Source organism: Thermobia domestica, chromosome 6 (genome assembly GCF_964235325.1).
Source record: "Thermobia domestica chromosome 6, izTheDome1.hap1.1, whole genome shotgun sequence".
In the NCBI taxonomy this organism is placed as follows: Eukaryota; Metazoa; Arthropoda; class Insecta; order Zygentoma; family Lepismatidae; genus Thermobia; species Thermobia domestica.
Window position 1 is genome coordinate 244,156,232 of NC_137459.1, and position 23,778 is coordinate 244,180,009.

Consider the following 23,778-nt stretch of genomic DNA (forward strand, 5'->3'; position numbering starts at 1 on the left):
ATATGCATGAGACTTTTACTAGAACTTCGATTCAGTGATGAAGGGCAATCCAAATTACGTACAAGAGCCTTTTCTCTTTGTAAGGCTCAAATAGCGGATCTCTGTTGAGATCACACCAACATTGCTCATCAAGTTCCAGTTAGATGGAGCTGAGTCCTTCAGCTGCACTTGGCTGCAGCTACTTCCAATGCCCAACCTTTGTACTACTCATGGTCTACTCAATAAACCTTACTTTGCAGATAAGCAAAGATAAGCTACTAACATCAGCTTATATGTAATTTTTCGGTAACACTAACAAAGCTATCATATAAATGATGACAATGGGTAACAAATAAAACTCTTCACTAAACACACAGTATTTGAGTCCAACGTACTATCCAACCGCTTTCATCGACCTCAGAAACAATATAAATGGTTAAAACATATCATATTGTTTGGTTCATTTTCACTGATTATTCGGCTCTTTTATTTGTACATGTTTACATGCATTTTATGAACAGCGAAAATATTCCTATGTCCTGAAACTCCGGGCTTGGAAGAAGGAGAGATACTTATAATTAAATATCAATACCAAATTCATAGGTGGCGAAGTTAACAAAATCGATTTTTGACCGCTTTTTCAGTTTCCGGCCACTGTGCGTCGTGGTGCTGATCATCAAACTTGAGCTTGAACTTAGTGAAATGAAAAACTTAATTTTTATGTTTAACATCTCAGATTATGTCTTTTAGGTTAACCTTTTTTCCGATTGAATGATATTTTCTTACTATAATTTGATATGATAGTAAAATAAGGATACATTAGACTACACAAAAATACATTTTGCTTTTATAGTTGCTCAACAATACTGATGGGAAAGGGGATTCAGGAGTCCCATCAGGCGGATTGTTGTTATTATTATTAAGTAATCTGCCTTTTGACAAGTCCTGGGACTAATGAGGGTTTCTTTTCAGTTTTAGATTTGGGCCTGGAAACGTTTCTTCCACGTTTCTCTATCTTCAGCTTCCTCTTTTAACTCCCAATATTTTCAGGCGGATAGACTTTGACATTATAACGCACACAGGTGAAATAATGTATGAGCAAAGAAAATGGGACATATAAATCCCGACAGTCAGAAAAGGGTTAAGAGAGACTGGTGAGTAACGTGAATGATGCTGAAAAAATCGGTGGAATGCGGATGTAGAAGGAAATTGCAGTAACCTGAAAACCCACGAACATGATGTTTTACACCTTAAATGTGTTTATTTGGGGATAGAACCAGAGACCCCACGCACCAGAAATAAGGCTCTATCACTGTGCCATCGTGCCCCTCCAGTGAAATAAAGAAATATCACTAAAGCGCGATTGATGAAACTAATCCCATTTTGACGAATTTTGGCATGCGATAGAGCTTTATGAACTTAGTAAACATATTAAATGTTATTTTGTGAAGATGTTTAGGTCTCCAGTTACTTGGTATCAAAATTAGAATATTGATTTCTTTGAATCCAAACACCAAGCTTGATAGCAATAAATCAAGGCACAAAATCAAGGCATGGTATTTCATTCACATGTTAAGCTCTCTACCAACATTTCAAATTTAGTCAAGTGGAGACCTTTAATTCTCGAATTATTGATCACCAAATTTCGGGCTTCGACTTGACGAACCTGTTAAGGGAAAAGAGTGCAGTATGTATTTATAATCAAGATTTACTAAAAATCGATGGAGGACGACTTTTTTCCCCTATAGGGAAATTTACTAGTTTTCTCTCTCTCTCTCTCTCTCTCTCTCTATATATATATATATATATATATATATATATATATATATATATATATATATATTGATATATATATGATATATATATATATATATATATATCATTGATATATATATATATATATATATATATATATATATATATATCAATGTTTTCCCATAATATCTTGCTCAAGGAGGTTAAAATCCCAAAACCTTCCCCTTACTAACACTATTGATCTCGTTTCATTATTTTCATGTTAGGATGTATGAACGTTGAATACTTGAAATCGAGATGTAAATATATTACGTGTTAAGAAATCTTTAAGCTTTACGTCCCACCATTATGCTGGCTAGCTTAAAGAAGACTGTGATGATGAGAAATGAATGAAATGGTGGAATGAATAAAGTGGTAAAAAATGGGAGATCCCCATGAAAACCCATGCATATGGTGTTTATTCACCACAAAGTTCACTTGGCGCGAGCTGGGATCGAACCAAGAACCAAATGCACCAGAGGCAAGTTCTCTATCACTGAGCCACCATAACCCCACAAATTACGAGTTGTGTACATAGATTACTGTCTACGTTGTTTACATTCTCTACCCACTGTTTCGTGTAATAATCTTGAACAGTACTAGATGCATAATAGGAGAAAAGAATTACCTCAACCACATTCAAAGGTAATCATATCTGTAGTCAATAAAACATTTCTTTCTACAGTCTAGTTTGTTGTTGAATTTTGTTGTTCGAAAACATTTCAGGCATTTGTTTTCTATCGTTATTCAATTTATAAAATGTGTTTTTACAATTTGATCGCTATAATGACGCGTGGTTGCATAAGCGGTACTTGGATTTAGTGAAGAAAACAAGTGTAGTTGTTGTTCACTTTGAGTTATTTATTGATTCCAAAGTTTCTTATTGCATAACAACAATCTTTTAAACGTTTTGATTAATTTTAAGCTGAAACTACTTTGGTATTTAGGTGATCATTCTTTGCTTCACGTTCACAGTAGAAAAATATGTGAGAAGAGGAATAGCACATTTTGCATACACCTTAACTTTTTACTACTTTTGTCCGTTTCTGCTCAGTTTCTAAGAATAATGGGTAATTTGTTTGATGCGTTGTTTATGGTTACACTTATAGCTACCTTGTAAAAATGTAACTACATATACGTTTTGTTTATCTGTTATGGAGTCTGCAATTCCCTGCACTTTGAGAACAAACATTTTTAGTAAGAAGGCTATTTTCAGATTGGAAATTATCACCCTCGACTCCCCTTACCTCTTTCAATATTAAACCATCATGTCCGTGGCGTTGTTAAGAATCTACTTTAGTTTCTTCAATTGCATCGATTTGGTAACTATAATTTTTTAAATCAAAATTAATGTACAAAATATCAGTTTATTGTAAAACCTACTTTTGTTATTTTTAAACACGCAGACAACGAAAACTCTCCGCTTGTGTAAGGATCAAATCCTCTAAGTCTCTAAAACCTATGCTTCAGAATTTTTTATCCTTCGAGGTAAGTTATCGATATATGTTGAGGTTTGCTTTCTTTCATATTATTCGGGCTGCGGTGGCTCAGTGTAGAGCGTTCATCTCTGGTGCATGGGGTCCTTGGTTCGATCCCAGGTCCCACCAAGTGATCTTTGTGGTGGACAAATACCGTGTGCATGTGTTTTCTCGGGGTTCTCCATTTTTCTTCATTCCATCATTTCATTAATTTCTCATCATCACTGTCTCCTTTGGCCTGGCCGACATAAACGTGGACGTAAAACTTAAAGATTTCATTTCGTTTTTTTTTCGTATTATTCAAGGTAGTATTTGTTATTATTTATTCTTTATCCTCATACCTTACATTCCTTATTAGCTTGCTAAAACATTTCTACAATTTGCGTATTGCTACCCTTGTTGTGGATTCTGAGGCAACGTTTGCAGAGTTGTGGATTTTTTGTAGTATATTCAATTCGTAAAGTTACCATAAACATTTTTGGAGGTTTTATTAACACTTTCGGCCTTGAGGCGTATATAGCAAATTAGTGCTTCCTTTCAGTTTAGTGTATTGTATCAGTTATTGGATGGAAAGTAGAGATGTGAAGTATATACCAAATAAATCTTTGAACATTTAATTTTAAGATGAATACAATATTTATTGGAATTGTTGGGTAAAATTGTTACAATATTACCAAGAGCATCCGTTTGCATTAATAATAATTCACCCTGAGTTCTAGTCGGACTTAGGGTTGAAGTGTTAAGAACATAAGTGTTAGAAAAACTCGGATGAAGCGTTATGAAGCTCATGCTAATCTTCATAGTATCTTTGGGTGAAATAATATGATGTTAAAAATACGTATGAAAATCGAGATAAAAATAAAACTCCATACGTTTTTAAATTTATGAGTTAATTGTTTCTGATCAGAAGATACTCTGCATATGTGTAAAAAGAAAGAAAAAAACAGTGCCTACCATACAGTTACACTCGTTCCGTGAATAAAAGGACGTTTGATTATTAATTTTATCATATGGTTTAGGAACTTGATTAAAATAATACAGGACTTTTCTTTATATTTCTGGATCCCTTGAAGTTTAATATACTTCGAGGTAGATCCCATTTCAAAAAATGAAGAATACTATTCTCTATTGCAGAACTGTTCTGAAGGTTTTCCTTTCTTTTTTGGATGCGTCGTTTTGTTCTTAGACTGATTACCTCGAGACAGACGCTACACTAAAGAAATTCCAACTTGATCACGATTCAAAAGTTCCGACTTTACCCTAAATTTTCATTATTTTCTATAGCAAATTCAAGTGATAGAAGCAATAGAAATATACATACATATGCTCAAATGTCATCTTATAATATTGGAATAATTCCGGTTGGTAACTCGTGAGCCTTTGGCCAGTAATCACTTCATTTAACTTTAGAAGGCTGAAATATTACGTGTTTGCTCCATATTTTGATCTTGTCAATGAAGTAAATTTTTGTTATCACTTCATCTTATTAAAAATGTAGTTCTAATTTCATTACGTACTTAATTTGACCTATTGTGAATTTAAACACTTCTTAGCTATGTGTAGTAAGTATCTATATAGGGTTATCAAAAAACGCGCTTATTTGGTTACATCAAGTAATGAACTTTATTTTTCTCAAAACACACTAACAAAATTCATAAACATGTTCATCACACATTCCGATTTCAGGTATGGTAAATGACGTCGGACATATGACCTGCTCTACTGCGCTGGCATGCAATAACTCTGTTCGTGAAATTCGCTATGACTGCCTGTTTTGCTCAGAACGACCACTACGACGACGACCAAGACTTTTAATGTTCACTGTTGAACCCTTTTCAATGGACTTTTTTGTAAGTCTGCAAACTGTTGATTCATTCGATGTCTCATTCCGCCCTTGAACCACGCGAAAGCGTCTGACAATTTCTGCATAACTTTCTCCGTTCTGATAAAGAGTTTTCACAACTAGACTGCTCCATGGTTGGACAGAAACTGAAGAAATTAGAGAAATTCAGACTAAAGCGACAATCGGAATGTTTGTGGGTAGAGCAACAATACAAAATAATGTCGGCAACCGAGAAACAACAATTTGCCAGACGATCCAAAACCGGTACGCTTTTTGAATAACCTTATATCTTTACGATAGGTCTAGTTTTGAGTTCATCACTGCAGCTTTAGTTTATATTTTGAATTCAAAAGCCATGGTATAGCATTTAAATTAGATTATGTATTCATTGCTAGAAATCATGAGTAAAATCAAAAATTTACAGATAACTGTTGTATGTTATCGACTTACTGCGCAAGCCGTAGTTAAGAAAAGTGAATATATATATAGTACCTAACCTCACTTCCATCCTTGAAAGTCTAGTTATGACAATATTAGAGAGGGACAAAATTTTCACGAAATTAAGCGACAAAATAATAAATAAGACTGCTGTTGGACACTTTATATGAATACTTTTAATTCACAAAATGCAACTTCCTCGATGGAAGCATTGTTTGGTTTTTTAAGATTATGTGTATAACAAACATAAATCTATCAGAATATGATTCGATTTCATTTGCTATCGGTAAATTCGATATGTTGTCATGCCATTCAAATTTGTGTTTGATAATGCCACACCGCTTAATAAATATGACACCATTGGCAAATTTTGAGATTCATACCCTAAAGGAAGTGGCTGCAGCAATAAAAGAAATCTTGCAATATCATATAGTAAACTATTGTAAAAAATGTAACTACAATTTTACAATTGATCACAAGAAAACAACCAGAATACCAATGTGAAGATTAGTAAATGCAGTTCTAAATGGTATAAATGTGATGAAAAATACTAACTTCAAAATGTATTAACATTCGCAAGAATATTGGTAAAAACTATTAATTATTCCGAAATTAAGACTTCTTTTGAATTATATTGTATTCTTTTTGTAAAGGTCATTGAATTGTTGTATCTCTAGTAAAGTTTAAAATTCGAAGTTATTATTATTATTTCGAAGATAAATGTTGCACATATTATTCCATAAGTGCTATAAATGATCTCATTCAGCGGGATTGCCCAGAGCACGTGACGTTGTATTCTGGTATTCCCACTGAGTTCAGTAATGTCTACACCTGCATAGTTGGAAGACTAAGTGCTAATTGAAAAATGTAATTTTAGTAAGTTCAGTTTCTTTTAATAGAAGATAATAATTCACACTGAGCATATCATTATGCAAAAAAAAAAAAAAAAATCATTGTAAGATTCATTAACAGAAATACAGTATATCTAGTTTACATATGATTAATATAATAAAAACAAGTTTACGAGTGTGCTTTTAGATTCCGTCATAAAACTTTCAGAAGTATTTTCGATTATAATTTTATATGAATTTTGCACTAGAATTGAAATTTTGTAATTTGAGTGACAAATATCCTCATTATATTGTATGATATTGTTTGAAAGCAAAGAAATGCATCATGCCGGTACGATGTATAACAAGAAGTTATTTTTCTTAATACCATAAAGAAGTAATTGTGATTATTCTAATAGCAAAGAATATATATACAGGATTAAAAATAAAGAATAGGAATATATATTGAAGTGTAATTTTTCACGTGACGTAAGCATTTCAGATCCTTGAGTAAAATTACACGAGTTATGTTTACCTTAATGTAAAATAAATGTTAGTAAAGAAACAAAATTGAAATTGTTGACGTTCCGATTCTCCTTGGGATTGCTACTATTCTCCTTGTGATAACCATATGTATTAAAAGTAGCTGAAAAACTTGAGTAAAATACGTGTCTAACTTACACATGTACAGGATTTTTAATAACTGTAAATTGCATTTCAAGTCCTAACAACTTTGAGCGTATGGTAGTATTGTCTATTATTATAGTAATTTGCAAAAAGTAAAATAAAACTTTGGAACGTATCTTGGTATGTATATATAGTATTTAATTTCAAATTTGGCGGGAACAGAATTAAAATACCTTTCTTTGTTTTTCCTTTTTCATATCATTGAAATATGAGTGCAAGTATAAAGAATATCAGTGATAAAATACTTCGGCATTTGACCAATACATAAATCCATATTAAATTATGATAGTGGCTCAAAACTGTCCAAAAATAATCATTTACAGGTGCTTTGTAGGCAAAACGTTTAGCACAAAAGTCTAACGTTAAAGGATAAATCAAATTAGAGTGTACGGAATACGCTTCATATCCTAGCTCTTCCCTACACTGTATTCATTCTGACCTTTTTAGCAATTAAAAATTACCGTATAACTAGAAGTAATAACGACGCTAATAATAACATAAGTTATTAATTCTCACTTTAAAATCATTATGCAAAAATCATTCATAAGGTTCATTAACATGAAAGCAGATTTAACCTATCTCATATAACAAAGTAAGCTCTTTTATGTATGTGATTTAATATCGAAAGTTGGATGTGTGGTCAGTATATTCTAAAAGATTCTCGTGATTGTCGTGCTTGGTACCAAGCTCTGCTATGACTCATACGCGTTTCCACCGCCCTAACGACCTGCACCCCTCTGACGTGAAGATTTCAAATCAAGAGACTGGTTCCCACGTGTTCTGGTGGATGTTGCAAAAACTGAGAACTGTTCTTCATTTATTACTAGTAGTAAACTATGTGTAGTAAACTATGAGATATTTACAGTGTATTTCGAGCGCTTCACTAAGGTTGAATACATTTCTAAATTAGAAGAAATGTGCTTTATTACAAAGTTTTAATTCTTCCGTTGACATCGGAAAAGAGAGAAATAAAATCAAACAAAACTCTAAAGCAGTCAAATAAACGTTGCAGCCAAAGTTACGATTCAGCAACAAATTAATATATATATATATATATATATATATATATATATATATATATATATATATATATATATATATATATATATATATATATACAGATATATCCATACATACACTGATATATATGTCAAGTATATGTGTGTTTCGTCGTGAATAACTAAAAATCGACTAGACCGAAATTTCCACCAATGTCTTATTAGAATTTCAGAATGGCTATATATTATCTTTCGTCATGGTAACACTCCAGAAATCTGAGGAAGCCTAGAAAAGTACAGAAAAGTATGTGAAAAAAATCAGATTATTTATATCAAAGCTACGTACAATGACAACATTGATGCTATTAGCGTATGCGTCTTTAGTGTAGGAGACCCGGGTTCGACTGCGACGAAGCTCATGTGGATCAGATCTCACGTTAAGCTGTAGATCCACGTCTCATATAGCCTCGCTGCTGAAAGAGACCCTAAAATGAAATCAAGCAAGCAAACATTGACACTGAAGAAGTGATTGGCAATGTTCATTTTATTCTTATTGACAATGACAGTAGATTAGCGATTTTAGTCAAATTTTGTTCCATTTTTTCACAGGAACAACAGGGATGAAACTTGGTACATGATAATTTTTCAAATTTTGAGAATTTCATCCCAAAAGGGTGGAGAAGGGGGACAATTCAAATATTGCGGAAACAGGGAAGAAGGAGATTTTCTAAACCACTGGATGCAAATGCATCAAATCTGGTATAGTATAGGTTTTGTCATTCGCCTTATTAAAAAAAAAAAATCATAAGAATATTATATGTTGCACACGATCGATGAAACTGATCCTATCTTTACTAAACACTACATGGTGGCAAATTTAACAAGATTAGTACATCTGCAGGCTTTTGATTCTCCTATTATATCCCATGGAAGTTGGGGTTTCAACTTAGCCAAATTTTCGCCTTAAAAGAAAACAAAACTCTGTTTGCTATTGAGACGAAAAATATATTAACAAACCTGATATAAGAAAATAAATAATGATAAGGTTGATTAACTATGTTGTAAACTTAGTGTGTACTTACAATAAACATCTGCTAAGAATGTTGACTGATAAATCTTTTCCACAATAGGAAAACTTAAAACAAAGGATACATAAAACACAAATATGTCATTCACTTATAGGAAGTTTGGGAATTCCGCCCCACAATGGTGAATGAAAAAAAAACTTTACCCTTAATGCATTGTATATAAAGTAGCTCAATTAGTATATTGGGGGTAATGAGCAGAATAAAAAAAACAGTGTTCTGTTTTATAATTACTGCAAATTTCACTGTAAAACAGTGAGGAAAAAGAAATAAAATGACTATTATAGTACGTTTCTTTTGAACCATTAGACTTAAGGTTATGAAAGTTGGGTGTATAGGAACCTTTACGTAAATAGAATGGACGCATCTCATTAACAGGCATTACTTTGGTAATTCCCCCTAAGGAATTAGAAAAGAGGTCGAATGCAATATAGGAAGCTTTATAAGACGTCTGGATTGGGTCGAATTAGAGATTGGAAGAGTTCGTAACTTCAGTGTGTTTGACATTTTAAATCGAAACACAGTTATCTTTTCTTTGGCTGTTTTCAGTTATATCATGGAACAAAGAATGAGAGTCAGCTAGTAATAAATAATTATTACATTGCAATTACTTCAGAAGTAAATTTGAGTTTAGTTGATTTTGAGTTTAACGTTCCTTTTCAGCAGCAAGGCTATATGGGACGTGGACCTACTGATTAACGTGGAATCCGAACCACATGAGCTCCCGCCGGGAATCGAACTCGGGTCTCCCGCGCCAAAGGCATGCACGCTAACCTCTTAGCCACGGAGGAGCTCAGAAGTAAATTTGAATTACGTTTCCAAACAGTAGAACAAAATTGTAACATATAGTCATATTTTATTATTATTACTATCTGAAATACCCTTTCTTCTTACAAGGAAAATAACCTAATGGAAAATATTTGAACCCTCCTTTCTCCCTTACGCTTCAATTTCACTGAAAGTATTGTTATAAAAACTCATAAGGTACTCTATTTTTGGCATATATTCTGAACTTCCCTTCCCCTTAAAATATTTCTTTCGTGACGGGGACAAATAGCCTCGATGCTTACGTGCCCTTTAAACCTCAATCAACCAATCACTAAAATGCGCCTCTTAACCAATGTGACATGATAAAAATCTTGAGGTAGGAACTGTGATCCAAGATTCTTTGTAAAGTGTTAGCCGTTTCGATCAAAACAAGAGACGTCTATTCCAATGCGGTAATATATATATATATATATAGAAAAGGGACCCCCTTAAAACCAGAATTTTGGATAATACTGGCTCACAGGTCTGCGTATTTGTAAAGTTATGTTTATATTATAAGGATCCCCACATCACGACAGACGCACGTGTCAACTCAACACGTGCTATTGATTATAAACAACCTAGCAGAAAAGAAGCCGACACGAAGGACACCGAGGAACGCCGAAAGAAGACGGACCTCACGGAAGGACCCGAAGAGGACAGATAAAAGGAGGACCACCGAGGGACCTAGCATCAGTCGTCCAACTGATCAAATCAGCTACACCGCCCTGACGTCGCACTGAACTAGGGGTACACCTATCCTTCCTGAGGTCGCACTGGACTAGGGGTCCTTTCTACAACCAAGCCTCGCAAAGCTGCCTTGAGATGAAGGGGCTATCCTTCAAGACTCACCAGAACCGTCAGGTGCCCTGGAGACTGCCTTGAGAGAGGGGGCGCCGTGTAAAACACCTATTCTCCTCTTATTTGGACATTAAGAAGATAGACAATATTTTGCTCTTTGTAAATCAAAGACGTTTTCTATTTATCAAATTTTATAATAAAATGGTGAAGGGGATAAATATCGTCCATTATTGACTCTACCAGAGTCATTACATGGTGATAGGCATCGGAGTTTTGTACGGGACGCTCTTTTTATTAACTTTTTAACATGTACAAGGTCAGTATCAGAATCTATTTTATCTAAGTTTTACTATCAAAATTCAGCTAAAATATACATAAATTCTTTCCCTCCCCTTTTTCTCTCTTACTTTCCTTAAGTGCGATTTATGCCGGAAACTAGATCGGGTAAACAGACATATAGATCAGGAGAGAATAACACGAATATGACAGAGGGTGCATCTAATTTATCCTTTAATATGCCACACTTAACGAAGTATGCGGGACACGTGCACGAGGACCCGGACAGGTTTTTCATGCTATTCGACCATATGGCAGCAATGCAGGCATGGTCACCGGCTAAGGAAAAGGAAATTCTACCAATATGTTTACAAAACACGGCACTAGATCTCGTATTACAGCTTAAAAAATCAAAATCAATTTGATACGATGACCTATGACAATCTAAAATCTAAGTTAATAGCTTTATGTAGGCCAAACGTCCCATCGTATAAAGCAGAACAGGAATTGTTCGAGGTACAACAGGGAATGGACGAGCCAATAGACTCGTACTTTTTACGTAAACCTCATGCAATAAGGCAGTTATTACCGGAAGCGCATGAAGAACAAAAGATCCACCATTTATCTTTGGGTTTGCAGAAGGATTTCCTTAATAAAATAGCATTGGAAAGGTTTGCCACGGTAGACGCCCTACAGACTAAATTAAACACTCTGGAAGCCGTTAATGACCTTTTAAGGAAAAGAGAACACGCAGAGCTATCACAAAAATTACATATGTTATACGGACAGAATAATATACCTAACCCGTAGAATATATCGTATGGCTTACCAACCGAGCCAAAGTCAATATATTCTGGACAACAGTTATATCATCATACTTATCCTGTACAAATGCAACCTGTTATACAACCAACGAACAACTATCTACCTACATGTCAACAACAAATTAATCCTCCTATGGTGATGTCTCAACCAAACCATCAAGAACTTCAAACCCCAAGTCAAGAACCTAAGACCGTTCCCCACCAAGAGCAAACTCCTCCACAAAGTGACCTCTCTACTTTGGCCAATAAAATGGCAGAATTGTCGCTGGTGATAGCCCAGACGAATTACAGAAGCCATCCGAGGAATAGGAAAGATACAATATAATATGTATATTGCAATATATCTGTATCTGTCTCACGGTATTATATCTGTATATTGCAAAGATACATAGATTTCCGTATTTTATAATAGAGAGAAAGAAAGAAAGTGAATATGATCTATCTGTGACGATTTCAAAGGAAAACAATCCATCAGACCAGGAAACAAGTGAGTTACTGTTGGTTTGTTCTAACATGCCACTGTTTGCTGCAACTCTTCCTACGAAAAAAATGTAAATCTGCTGATATATATATATATATATATATTTGAAGATGGTTCTCAATTTAAGAACTTGTAAATGCAAGTATCACGAGAAAATACCAGAGACAGACGCTGAAGAAACTATAAAAGCGTTGGTTATAATAAACATTTATAAACTTTATTTTCAAAGATTTATTTGCGATGGTTTGAAAATGCGTGATAATGTTGTTAGATATTTTGCACCTTTTTTTGACTAGAAAACGTTATTTCAAAGAAAAAACAACGATTTTGTGGTGATGCAAAAACTAATCTTAGTTTTCACTTCGAGAGGTGAAATTAATAATAGTCTAGTTTAAGTTATAAAATAAAGATTTTATATCTTTACTCGGTATTTTAAACTTATATATGGTACGAAAATATGTGGCGCATACCCACCTAATACTTTTATAGTCCATTGTATACTAATCTTAAATTTACGAAAGAAGAGCTTATATGTGGATGGATATATGCTATATATTTGAAAACTGTAGAGCGTGTACCTACCAAGAAGTCTAGAATTACATAACTTCTTTCAGCGTACAATTGCTATAATATATATATATATATATATATATATATATATATATATATATATATATATATATATATAATGTAGGTACTTGGTGAGGCAGAATCCTTGTGATATGTATATAGTTCAGCCTTGTTGTTTAAATAAATATTGGGACGTACATTCGTTTGATATGTACATTGAGCGAAGAATACTGATTTTTCGTGTATAAAGTCCGTAGAGGCGAAATTTAGCAAGATTCAGTATTATACACAAGATTTTTTATGCCAGACTACATGTTTGTTGCGTAGCCAGGACCAACCTGTATAGCCACAAATAGATCGAAATCATGTTTGTCCTCCGTCTGTACGTGCAGGATATGTGTAAGGACAATACACGATCACCATTCTCGTCTACGATCTAGATGTCCTTTCTGGTTGGAAATTAACATACGGAAAAGATAATTGAGTACGTAGTAGCACAGAAAATTTTCACAGAATACACGCACTGTACAAAGATGAGGAGTACGTATGTAATACCTAGACTAACATAGTTCCAATGTAGTTCGACCTCCCCACTTGTGTAATGGCTAGCACTTGTACCTTTGATGTTCGTTTCTCCGGCTTCAATTCCCGCTGAAAGAGCACAAAAAATGAATTTCACAAGATTCGCTTTCAATCATCATCCGTCTTCTTTATCCTAAAATACGTAATCGTGGAGTGTTAAATATTTCATTCTTCATTTTCGAACACAATACAGAAAATCTGCACTACACAGATTGTAGTTCTTCTGCCGTGGCAGGAGCAACAGCAGAAAAACCACCTGTAGCAGGAATCTACGAATTTATCTTCTAAATGCGTTCAATTTTGCTCTTAGTGTAGTGTTTCAAGCATAGTACAACAACCAACTTCTTGTAGAGTTAACCCGGTTACATTCTGACCAAATACACGAACACGTAAAATGATATTAACTTATGTGTAAGGATGTTAACTTATGTGTATGCGTTACCAATTTATGACAAAAGTTAAACCTGTTCACTTTGTATCCAACAAAGAGCTAAGACAGGTCAGCCAACTTACTTTAGTTGAGTAACTTGTAACTAGCACGTAAAAACCCGGCGTCGTTATCTCTGATTTCCTGGACTGTAGCTTGTTACTTTTTAGTTCAAGCAGTTTTCAATTACATCTTGCTGCTGACTGCACCGAGAATTTTTAATTCCTACCGGGAATCAAATCTGTAACCACACGCTCGAAAAGCCGACGTGTTAATCATTGTTTGCAGTGGAGCACTATTTATACATGCGAAATTATGCAAAGCAGTAATGTTAACATTAAATCATAGACTGTAATACTACATTTAATACTGTACGCTACAATCTTCTGTAATTGTGTTTCTTCTATAAGGATTATTTTTAAAAATTAGGGAAAACATAGTTAATTAACATTTTTATTTATGATACGACTTACTAAGAAAAAACTGGAATAAGGACAATCAATATTTCTTTTTTTTTCTTTAAAGAGCTTTCAAATACTCAGTGACCCTTCAACTTCTTTCAAACATATTTGTTATCGAATTGCAGCGAAACTTTTCATTTCATTTCTTACAGTGTCATCACTACACCTCAAAAACTATATGCAGCAATATTTGACATTTGAAATGATATTTTAAGATCTCTTATCAAAAAAGAAATCCGTAACTGTGACAAATTTATAATGTGTGCTTTTTATATGAATAAAAATTAAAAACGTAATATAATTTTACATTATACTTCACCGTTTTTATTCTCTTTACCCTAACAAAAATCATAGTCTAAACACGTATAATAAGATTATCATATTATAATCTTTCACCGTGCAATCATTGGAAAGAGATGCTGTCTAAAACACTGGACTAAGAAGCTCAAAACCTGCATTTGTCAAGTTGTTCTACTTTCAAAATAATCAATATCTGACTTATATTGTGGCTTTAAGAATATTCCAAATTAGAGCATAACAAATTTTACTGTAGTATTTGAATCTCTTTTGTTTAAAAATCACATTCACTATTTATTCTAGTTTAATGCCGAGATCAATGTAATTATAGAAATAGGATTAAAATCATGAGATAAGCTAGAGAAACATCAGTATAGATATTTTTTTAACGATGGACATGTATATGCCTCGTATCTCCAGATATATATTATATACTTTTCGTAAAAAAAACAGAATATATATATATATATATATATATATATATATATATATATATATATATATATATATATATATATATATATATATATATCTTATTTCCATATATGTCTTCTATATCGGAAAGTTGTAGTTTCAACAAACCGTTCACTCGGAGTCAAAAAAGACACCTTCTTTCCCACAGCCATCTCAGGGGTCACAGCTGTGTTTTATTAAACGTTTTAAAACGACTACAGGGCAATTTCTATGATAATGAAGATTGCAAGGGTTTATATCTCACTCACACAATTTATAACTTTTTTTTGGGCAGGGGAAAGGGGAAAGAATGAAGGATCTCATTTCGTCAATTCATGACACAGACCATTCCATGTTTAAAAAAACTCACTCGTCATGTTGTAACAAAAGTCCAAATATTGACGTACTCTTTTAATTGCGCGACCAACTTATTTAATAACAATTTCTCATTAAAAAAATAAAAGACTTTTCTTGCAAATGAGCTTATTTGTTCCAAATTTCTGTTTTCAGAACATTATAAAGAAGTATGCAAAGCAATTATGGATGGGAAAACATTGACAGTATTTAATTGTAGGGTTCTATGAGTATTGTCATTCAGAGGAAGCTTATCAGAATTTGTTACGAAGTGTAACACAGTTAATTAAATTGGAAAACAGAGGAGCATCTATTTAAGATATATAAAGCTATACCTCAATAATGTTAAGTAAAAAAGAAAGGACATTTCTATTCAATGTTTTTATATTCAGAAATCTTACATTTTTCTCTCATTGTATGTAAGAAATGGCAATGGACAACGTGAAAATCAACTTATCGTAACAATCGTGCATGTTTCATATTTACTGTTCTTTAGTTTTCATACTTGTATCTTACCAGTTGGTATTAGAATTGTAAATGTTTCAGTCGCAATCATGTGCAGAGTGCAAATTCAATGGGTTTTCATATTGTATTTGAGGCAAATAAAACTTGAATAATGTGCATTTTTGAAACTCATTTGAATAATTAAAACAATTCATGCACGTCATTATAAACACAATTTGAGATAGTAGAGCAACGCCTTAGAAAACACTTTAAAACTATTCTATTTTTATTGCCACGCTCATTTCTGTATCACTCATTCATTGTTCGAATTATTCTTACGAGAGACATGTGAAATAAAGTACTCTCAACCAAATGAGAGTAACCAACCAATTTACTCTACAAAACATTGCGATGCAGGAATTTAAATATATTATACAGTAATATTGGCCCTATTAATAAACTTTCTTTGCATGTTCTTATATATGCAGTACAAATGGAAGGAAATCAGCATCTTTGCTAAATACTTCCGTAGTTTTTTCCCCTGATAATAGAGATATCAAATAGCTCAATTGTTCTAGAGTGTAGTTAAACAACTGTAAAACTGAAAGGCTAGGAAGTATATTTAGCTTCAAGAATCATAAACCAAATTGAAATATTTCTGGAGTTTATGAAACGGCTTAGTATGTACAACAGTTTCATCCTCATGAAAGCATGTTACATTTTTCTTCTGCATTAACGCACAAATACTTCAACAAATTACATATTTCAGTAGTTGACAATTGGCATTTACCTCAGTATAAACATCAATAGAACTGAGCTTCATTAACTATTATCCAACTTAATATATTGCTGTTGTCTCTAAACGACCAAGTCCTGTTAGTAAGAAATGTGTGTGATTTCTTAAGGAAAAAGATGTATGAAATATCTTTAAATGGTAGAAAATAACTCTGGATTATTTGATATAATAATACGTTATGCTCTCAATGAAGGGAAAACAAGACGAATGATCATCTCCGTTACACCTCAAAATTATAGGTCCAATTTTAAGCGCTAAATGAACTGTTTTCCGACCTTCATGTGAAAATTAAAATTGAACGTGAATAGTAAAATTGTCATTTGTAACATTAGAACGTTAGTAACATGTATTTTGAAAGTATTTGATTTCCACGTTTGCTAGAATTACAAATTTATGAGATTCATAGAGAAGTGTATTATTCTAAATGTCAATCAACCTGATTACTCTAACAACGCTCCTTACTGGAAGGAATCAAGAATTCCTTAGTTATCTTATCTAATTATCCCACCATTTCTTCAGGAGACCATAGAAACGATGTGGTTAGATTTCTAAATGAATTCACTCATTTAATCAAATTTAAATTCAGTCTTCTAAACTTTTCACAATAACATACATATCATGGTCAAAAATTAATTCAGAATACTGACTTTATAGATATTTTAGGTTTTTAATTACTCTTTAGCCTCTCATTATTTGGTTTATTTTAGTGCGGTATTTTTCCTCATCTAAAAATATATGTTTCCGGGCTAATACCATCTACTACTTTATTAATATTCTGCACTTTTTTCCTAATTTCAAGCCTGATTGATCAAATTGGCCAGTTAATTCCACCACTTGAGATATTCTGGCTTATTACCTGTGGTTTCATATTTTACATTTTAATCCAATTCATTGATTGAATACTGACTAGTTTGAAAAATATAAGTAATTTTAATGCTTTAAAAATGCTAGTTCTCTTGTATTTAGATTATGAGTTTTGCCTTTACACATTTCGCAAGATCGAATTCTGATAAACCTTCATACCTACATTGCTAAGAAATGAGTACTATAATTTTCTCTGCCCCACTGACATTTTTAAACTGTCCAATGTAAAATATTCTGTATTAATGTAATGTTAAGGAATTTTAAAATACACATTTCATACCTGACTTACTGATGTAGTCTATTTAGTTGTCTTTTTGTGAAGCGTTTACCTTACAACTGACTATAAACTTTAGGCAAATATAAATTTTTATCCAAAACATTTGAAACATCTAAAATACTGAATGAATGAAAATGTACCTCCTGTATCTCACATTGATCCATTTTCCCAGTTATTCATCTCTACATAAAACCTGCTGCTAGCTACGGACCTGATCAATATTACAATGTCATCAAAATTTAAAGATTTCTCTAAACTCTCAAGTAAACATTACTTTTAAACTACGAATTTCACAAAAGCCATACTGTAACAGATGTATCAGCAGAATTTGTTTGTCCATTTTCTGTAATTCCAGAACAAAATAATATTAAAGTAATAGTTACTGTGCTTTATTATCACTTGTGATAAGAGTTTACTTCTATACATAACATTCTCCGAAATCATGAATTTTGAGATATCCCTTGCTTGCAAAATTTGTAGCTGGTCGTTTTCGTTCAATTCTTTCTCCACGAGATCTAATGTTCTGTCTACTTTTTTAAACTATATTTTCAAATAAAAATGTTCAACAGTTTAAAATCTGTGCTAGTAGTACAAATAAGCCGTCTAATTGTTGACCAAAATCATTTCAGAAGCTTATACCGTAAGGTCTCTTCAAAACAAAGAAAACTATTTCGAAAACAAGTAATTATATTTTTAAAGCAGAAGTATCTTCAATTTGCTTTCTGTAATTCATAACTTCCGTCAAATAAGTTTAATTTCACTGAATTTCATTGAACAACTATTTTATTCTTCTGACAGCGACTTTGTTTATTTGTGGTTCCTGATAGTTCATCTATTTTAATAATCCTATTCATTTCTTTTTCAAATAATATGTAAAGAAATGTCACCAAGTCTGAATTAATATGTGGTGCAAACAAAACTAATATACGAACATTATCTTTTCTCTCCAAATTATGAATTTCATTCAAGGAGTGAAACTATTTCCAATTAGTTTACAAACACTTTCTGTAATACTCCTCTCTAAAATTAATTTGCGAACTTCCATGAACGCTCTTTGGTTTGGTTCTTTTCAGTTTTGTGTCTTGAGTGTGATTTTACGTTAATGAAATGAACATTTTTTTTTTACTGGGAAATCACTTTGAGGAGTAGAGAAAGTAGTTATAGGAACCAGTTCTATACAAAATTGTTTTCTTGAAAATAGCAGGTTGGTGAATTCTTTATTGAAATATCTCATCATATTTATTTTATTATCTCATGGTCCTTCAAGTGGCCCCGCGTAGCATAGTTCTAACGCTCTCACCCTTGTTGCAAGCGGTCCCGAGTTCGATTCTTGATGGGGACACGGTCTAAAATGTGTAACAGCTTTTAAAAGCCATCTTCAGTGAGTTTTTTCCTGAATTTTTTTCATTCACATCAGGCAAATTTCGAGATGGTAACTGAAATGCAGATTCCAGGCCACTACCTCCTTCACTATTCCTTTCCTTCTTCCTACTTTCCAAGGATAGTGTGCTTGCTGATGAACATCATCCCTCATATATAACAGACTTAAGTCCATATATGCCGGTTACAGTTACTTCTAGAACTATTTCTAGAGCTATTCACAATATTGAGTTTGCTTATCTGTAGACGTTACAAATTCCAGGCCATTCACAGAGTGTGTGAGTTTCTCGGCGTACCCCACTTTCTTCCAATTTCTTCACTCCATCATTTTACTCCTTTAGCCTGAACGACATAATCGTGGGACGTAAATCTAAAAATGTTCTTTTGTTCCAGGTCACTCAGCAGTCATAGTTGAGTATTATTCGATACTAGACATACAAAAAACAAGGTAGTGACGGATTTGAGTCCCACTAAAACCTAGATATTTGTCGTCATTTCGTTTATTAATTTTGTCATAATTCATTTTGATCATATCCTCTATTCTATGAGACAAATATCATTATCAAAATAACAATTAAACAAATTATTCCCAATAATTTGTATTCTCTTGATACTAAATAGTACTTCTAGTATTTTTCACATGTGTGGAAGGAACTCCTTGATCCTCTAATTTCCATTATTATGGCAAGAGAAGAGCTTGTTCCAAATAAACATTTAATTAGGACATTCCAACATTGCATAAGAGAAAACATTCTTTCATTCAAAAATTTATTACGCAACATTTGGTATCTAGATATATCTTCCTTAAAATGTTCTTGAAATGAATTCTATTTCTCAAATCACTTTATTTTCTGAAAGACAGCTTTGGGTTTCTTGTTATTCATTAGGGAACGGTAATTCATAAGAAAATATTCCTATTTCTTAGATTCTTTTGAACAAAATAATTGATATGACGATTTGAGACACTCCACATGTGGTACTTCTTTTTATAATGCATAGTAATAACATTAGGTGGGTAGCATTAGATGTTTTAATGTGGTATTTACTTAGTATTTAATAGGTTGTTTCTGAAGTTCTTTGTCAAGACGTTGACATGTTCTTAGAAGGACAGCTGATCAAATATGTGGTGGACGTCTATCTGACACACTTAGATGGTGTGAAAATACTCGAGAAAAATAACTCGTCCTTTTCTCTTTCGCATTGCTAGTTCCCATACCCTTTTCTTATCTGTCTATAGCTTAGCCAGGCCGGGAGCTATAAAAACAAAATGTTTCTGAAGAGTTTGTCTGTAAAGAGTAACGTCAAACTCTAGATTCCAAAAGGATTCTTCTCATTTTCCACCTTCGTTTCTCTACCCGTGCTGGTCAGCCCTCCCCTTCCCACCTCTCTCTAGTCCCCAGCCAGCGAAACCAAGAATTGGGTGAGTGGATGGACATGACATGCATTTCCCCCTCCTCATATACCATGTATCTGTCTGTCAGCGGGACATGACAAATCTCACAACTACCAACGTAAAAGCCTCCCCCTGATATGGACAGAATGGTAGGGGAAGAGAAATATGGACGAGGTTTTTAGAAGCATACAAGATAGAGTCCTTGCATCTGAAGTCTTGGTTGCCATTCTTGCGGTTGGAAACCATTCACTATCACAAAGGAAGCATTTCTCCCAGTTTCGAGCATGACACTGCTGATATATGTCTTACATTTTTGCATAAAGTGGTACATTAGCGAACGTTTTAGCCACTTCAATGCGCTAATCCAATTGTAATCAAGGCAAGAGAGGGATAATATATTGGGGTATCCTGATAGAATCTGCATCAGATGCCTCCGACTTGACACATTGCTTTGGCCTGTGTCTGGCATTTATAATTTATCCCCTTCTAGTCAAATTTCGGCTGGAAAAGGCTCGCTGGGTGCCCATGGTTCGCGGAGATTGTAAGAAGACGTAGATTTAATGGAGAAATCTATCAGCAACGTCATTATTATATTTTGAGGGAGTGAAAGACGAAGTAATATCTAGGTTGTTGGGAAACCAAAGCAATAGGAGAAAGGGAGGTGCTCATCCGTTAGTTTTGACAGAATCATTTAAAAATGAGATCGTAGAAGTTGAATTTGTCGCTGTACATCAGCAAAAATATGTTCGATATTCTGTCGTTCTTTTTTCTTCTCTTTTTTCTCCTTATTTCTCTATTCATATTGTTTACTTCTTCAATGATTTTTTAAAAACTTCTTTGACACAGTCATCATTTCTTTTTCAGATTTTCGTGCCACTGGAGTATTTTGAGCCTGGGGAAGTCCACGCTAAAAATTAAAAACAAAATGTGATGCCTTGGCTTCAATAATATCCTTCCTATATTGCATGTATTTTCAATAAGAGAAAAGTGACACAGTGTTACTTTTATGTGAGATGACACTAATGAAACCCTGCCCAGATCATCATAAGCCATGTCGATTCTTCCAATGATGCTGATGATGGTGCTGATGATGATGATGACACTGAACATTGTTACATCCATTTAACTCAGCGTGTTTTTACCCTATTTTGTCTAAATTTTGACTACTCTCTGTTTTCATTGCAGACTGCCAGATGCGCAATGTTAACGTGAGAGCAGTCAACTGTAAACGAAGGAAAACACCCTCCTCTTCGTGCTTGTGAGTCTCAGTTTCCTCTTAGCCAACTAGTCTCGCTTAGATCTCCTAGCATCTCCAGTTTGCCTTTATGTGAAGTGGCTTTGCATGACAAATGTGTTTCCCTGCATAATGGTAGGTTTGCTCCCGTGTCTTAACCCTAATGAACATTTTAGGAGAAATACCGATAAAACAATAGAAAGGACAATCCCCCTTCTTGCCCCTCTCTTCGGCCATTTCTTCCCTCTCCAAATCCCTATGACCCCTTGTTCTTTTTTTATGTATGTGTGTTACCGAGAAAATAATATGTCTAATTAGTTTTTCTTTTTGAATCTCGGAGAGCTGGATAATGGCAATTGTGATGGCAATTGTATTTCAACATCTTTTCTCCAAACTGCCATAGTTGATCATCATTATTGATCGTTATCTCATGTAATTAAATACTATGGTTCGTTCGGTTTTCGTTTTAAGTGCTACAGAGTTATACATTCAGATCAGTTGATTTAGAGTTTTATCCGGGCTGCATCTTCACCGATCTCACTCACCCTTTTACTACACGCAGTATTTTCATTCTATACACCGCACAAAGAGCTTCCATTTAATATACTTCTTTGGGTTTTTATTTCTTGAAGTAATATTATCGCCACTATTCTGAAACTTAAATCAGCTCTCCCTGCGGTAAATCTTCTTGTTCTTTACGAACCAAATTAAACATCACAGACAGCTGATGTGCAGTACCTCCCAGCCCAGTCGGTTACTTTGAGGTTTGTGCGACCCCTCAATACCGGGTACCTGGGGCAGATAACTATTGACAGGTAAATTAGTCATGAAAATCATTTAGAAAATTCTCTCTTTTAGTATGTATTAGCCTCGGGCGTTGCTAACATCAGGCTCATACAAGCGTCTCAAGACGTTCGTTATCGATCTCACTTTTATAAATATATTTTTTTTAAATAAAAAAGATATAGCTGTTGTATACGTACTACAAAAAGCTCTCTCATCTTTGTGTGTTCCCTCCCTTTTCTTTCTCCCTCGTTTTACCTTCTTGCCATGTCAACGCAACAAAGATGCAAATTACAACGTACATATATCCTACGTAACAGTTTGATGCTGTCTTCTGTAAACCTGACATATGCAATGGAATGTTAACACAACAATTGCAATTACCAAGTTGTCATATGTCAAATTTAAGACTGAGTACAAGCACATGAAAGAACATCGATAAAACAAGAAATAGAAATAGAAATCTTTCAATTGGACGGCATATATTGTACCGGGCCACTGACTATAAACTTTTAACCTTTTTTTTCCTACTTTCTGTTTATTTTTCTTCGTATATTATTCTTTCAAAATCATATTTCTTTATCTTTCTTATTTAACATTTTAACCCTCGTTTGATAATAACTTAGAATGTTCAAAATTAAACGCTAAAAGCAATACAAGAAATAAAAGAAAGAATTTTTAAAAGCGCACAATAACATGGAAATAAATGTGTATGGCGTAATTATTGAAAGCAGGTGTCTGCATCTGGTCTTTCTGATACTCAAACCCAAGAAAAGCAGTCTTTTTAACAGAAAAATAATGTTGTTATGTATTGCATTTGTAGTGTTGTGTTTATAATGACAACTTTGTTTTCTGTATAGTATTAAGTTGATTTTTATTTGACACACAGAGAGGTCAGTGGCTGGTTTCTTGTTTTTTTTTTCAGCTGCGCAGATTCCGCAGCGAGGCAGTAAGTACCGAACTCTACTCGGGGCACAATCTGACCCCGCCTCCATCGAGACGGACTGGTCAGAAGCCGTTCTAGTTAGTGCTTGCTGGTACAGTGCTAGTAAGGCTTAGGATAATTTCTCCTTTTCCACTTGATTAGTGTGTAAAATTTAGTAGTTAGGCCGGTATAAATAATTGTTATATGATGGTATAAG

The 23,778-nt window shown here is 33.7% G+C and overlaps 1 protein-coding gene across 5 annotated transcripts in view; it reads left to right on the top strand.

Annotated features, from left to right (window-relative positions):
• Nucleotides 1-23,778, top strand: part of onecut (homeobox protein onecut) — a 588,009-nt gene that overhangs the window by 408,717 nt on the left and 155,514 nt on the right. For 2 of the 5 annotated variants that reach the window (XM_081762692.1, XM_081762691.1), the window contains exon 2: nt 23,562-23,684. In XM_081762692.1, the coding sequence (XP_081618818.1) occupies nt 23,562-23,684 (123 nt within the window). Of the gene's footprint in view, nt 1-21,804; nt 21,878-23,561; nt 23,685-23,778 lie in introns of all 5 variants that reach the window. The other 3 variants (XM_081762695.1, XM_081762694.1, XM_081762693.1) reach the window with 2 other exon arrangements.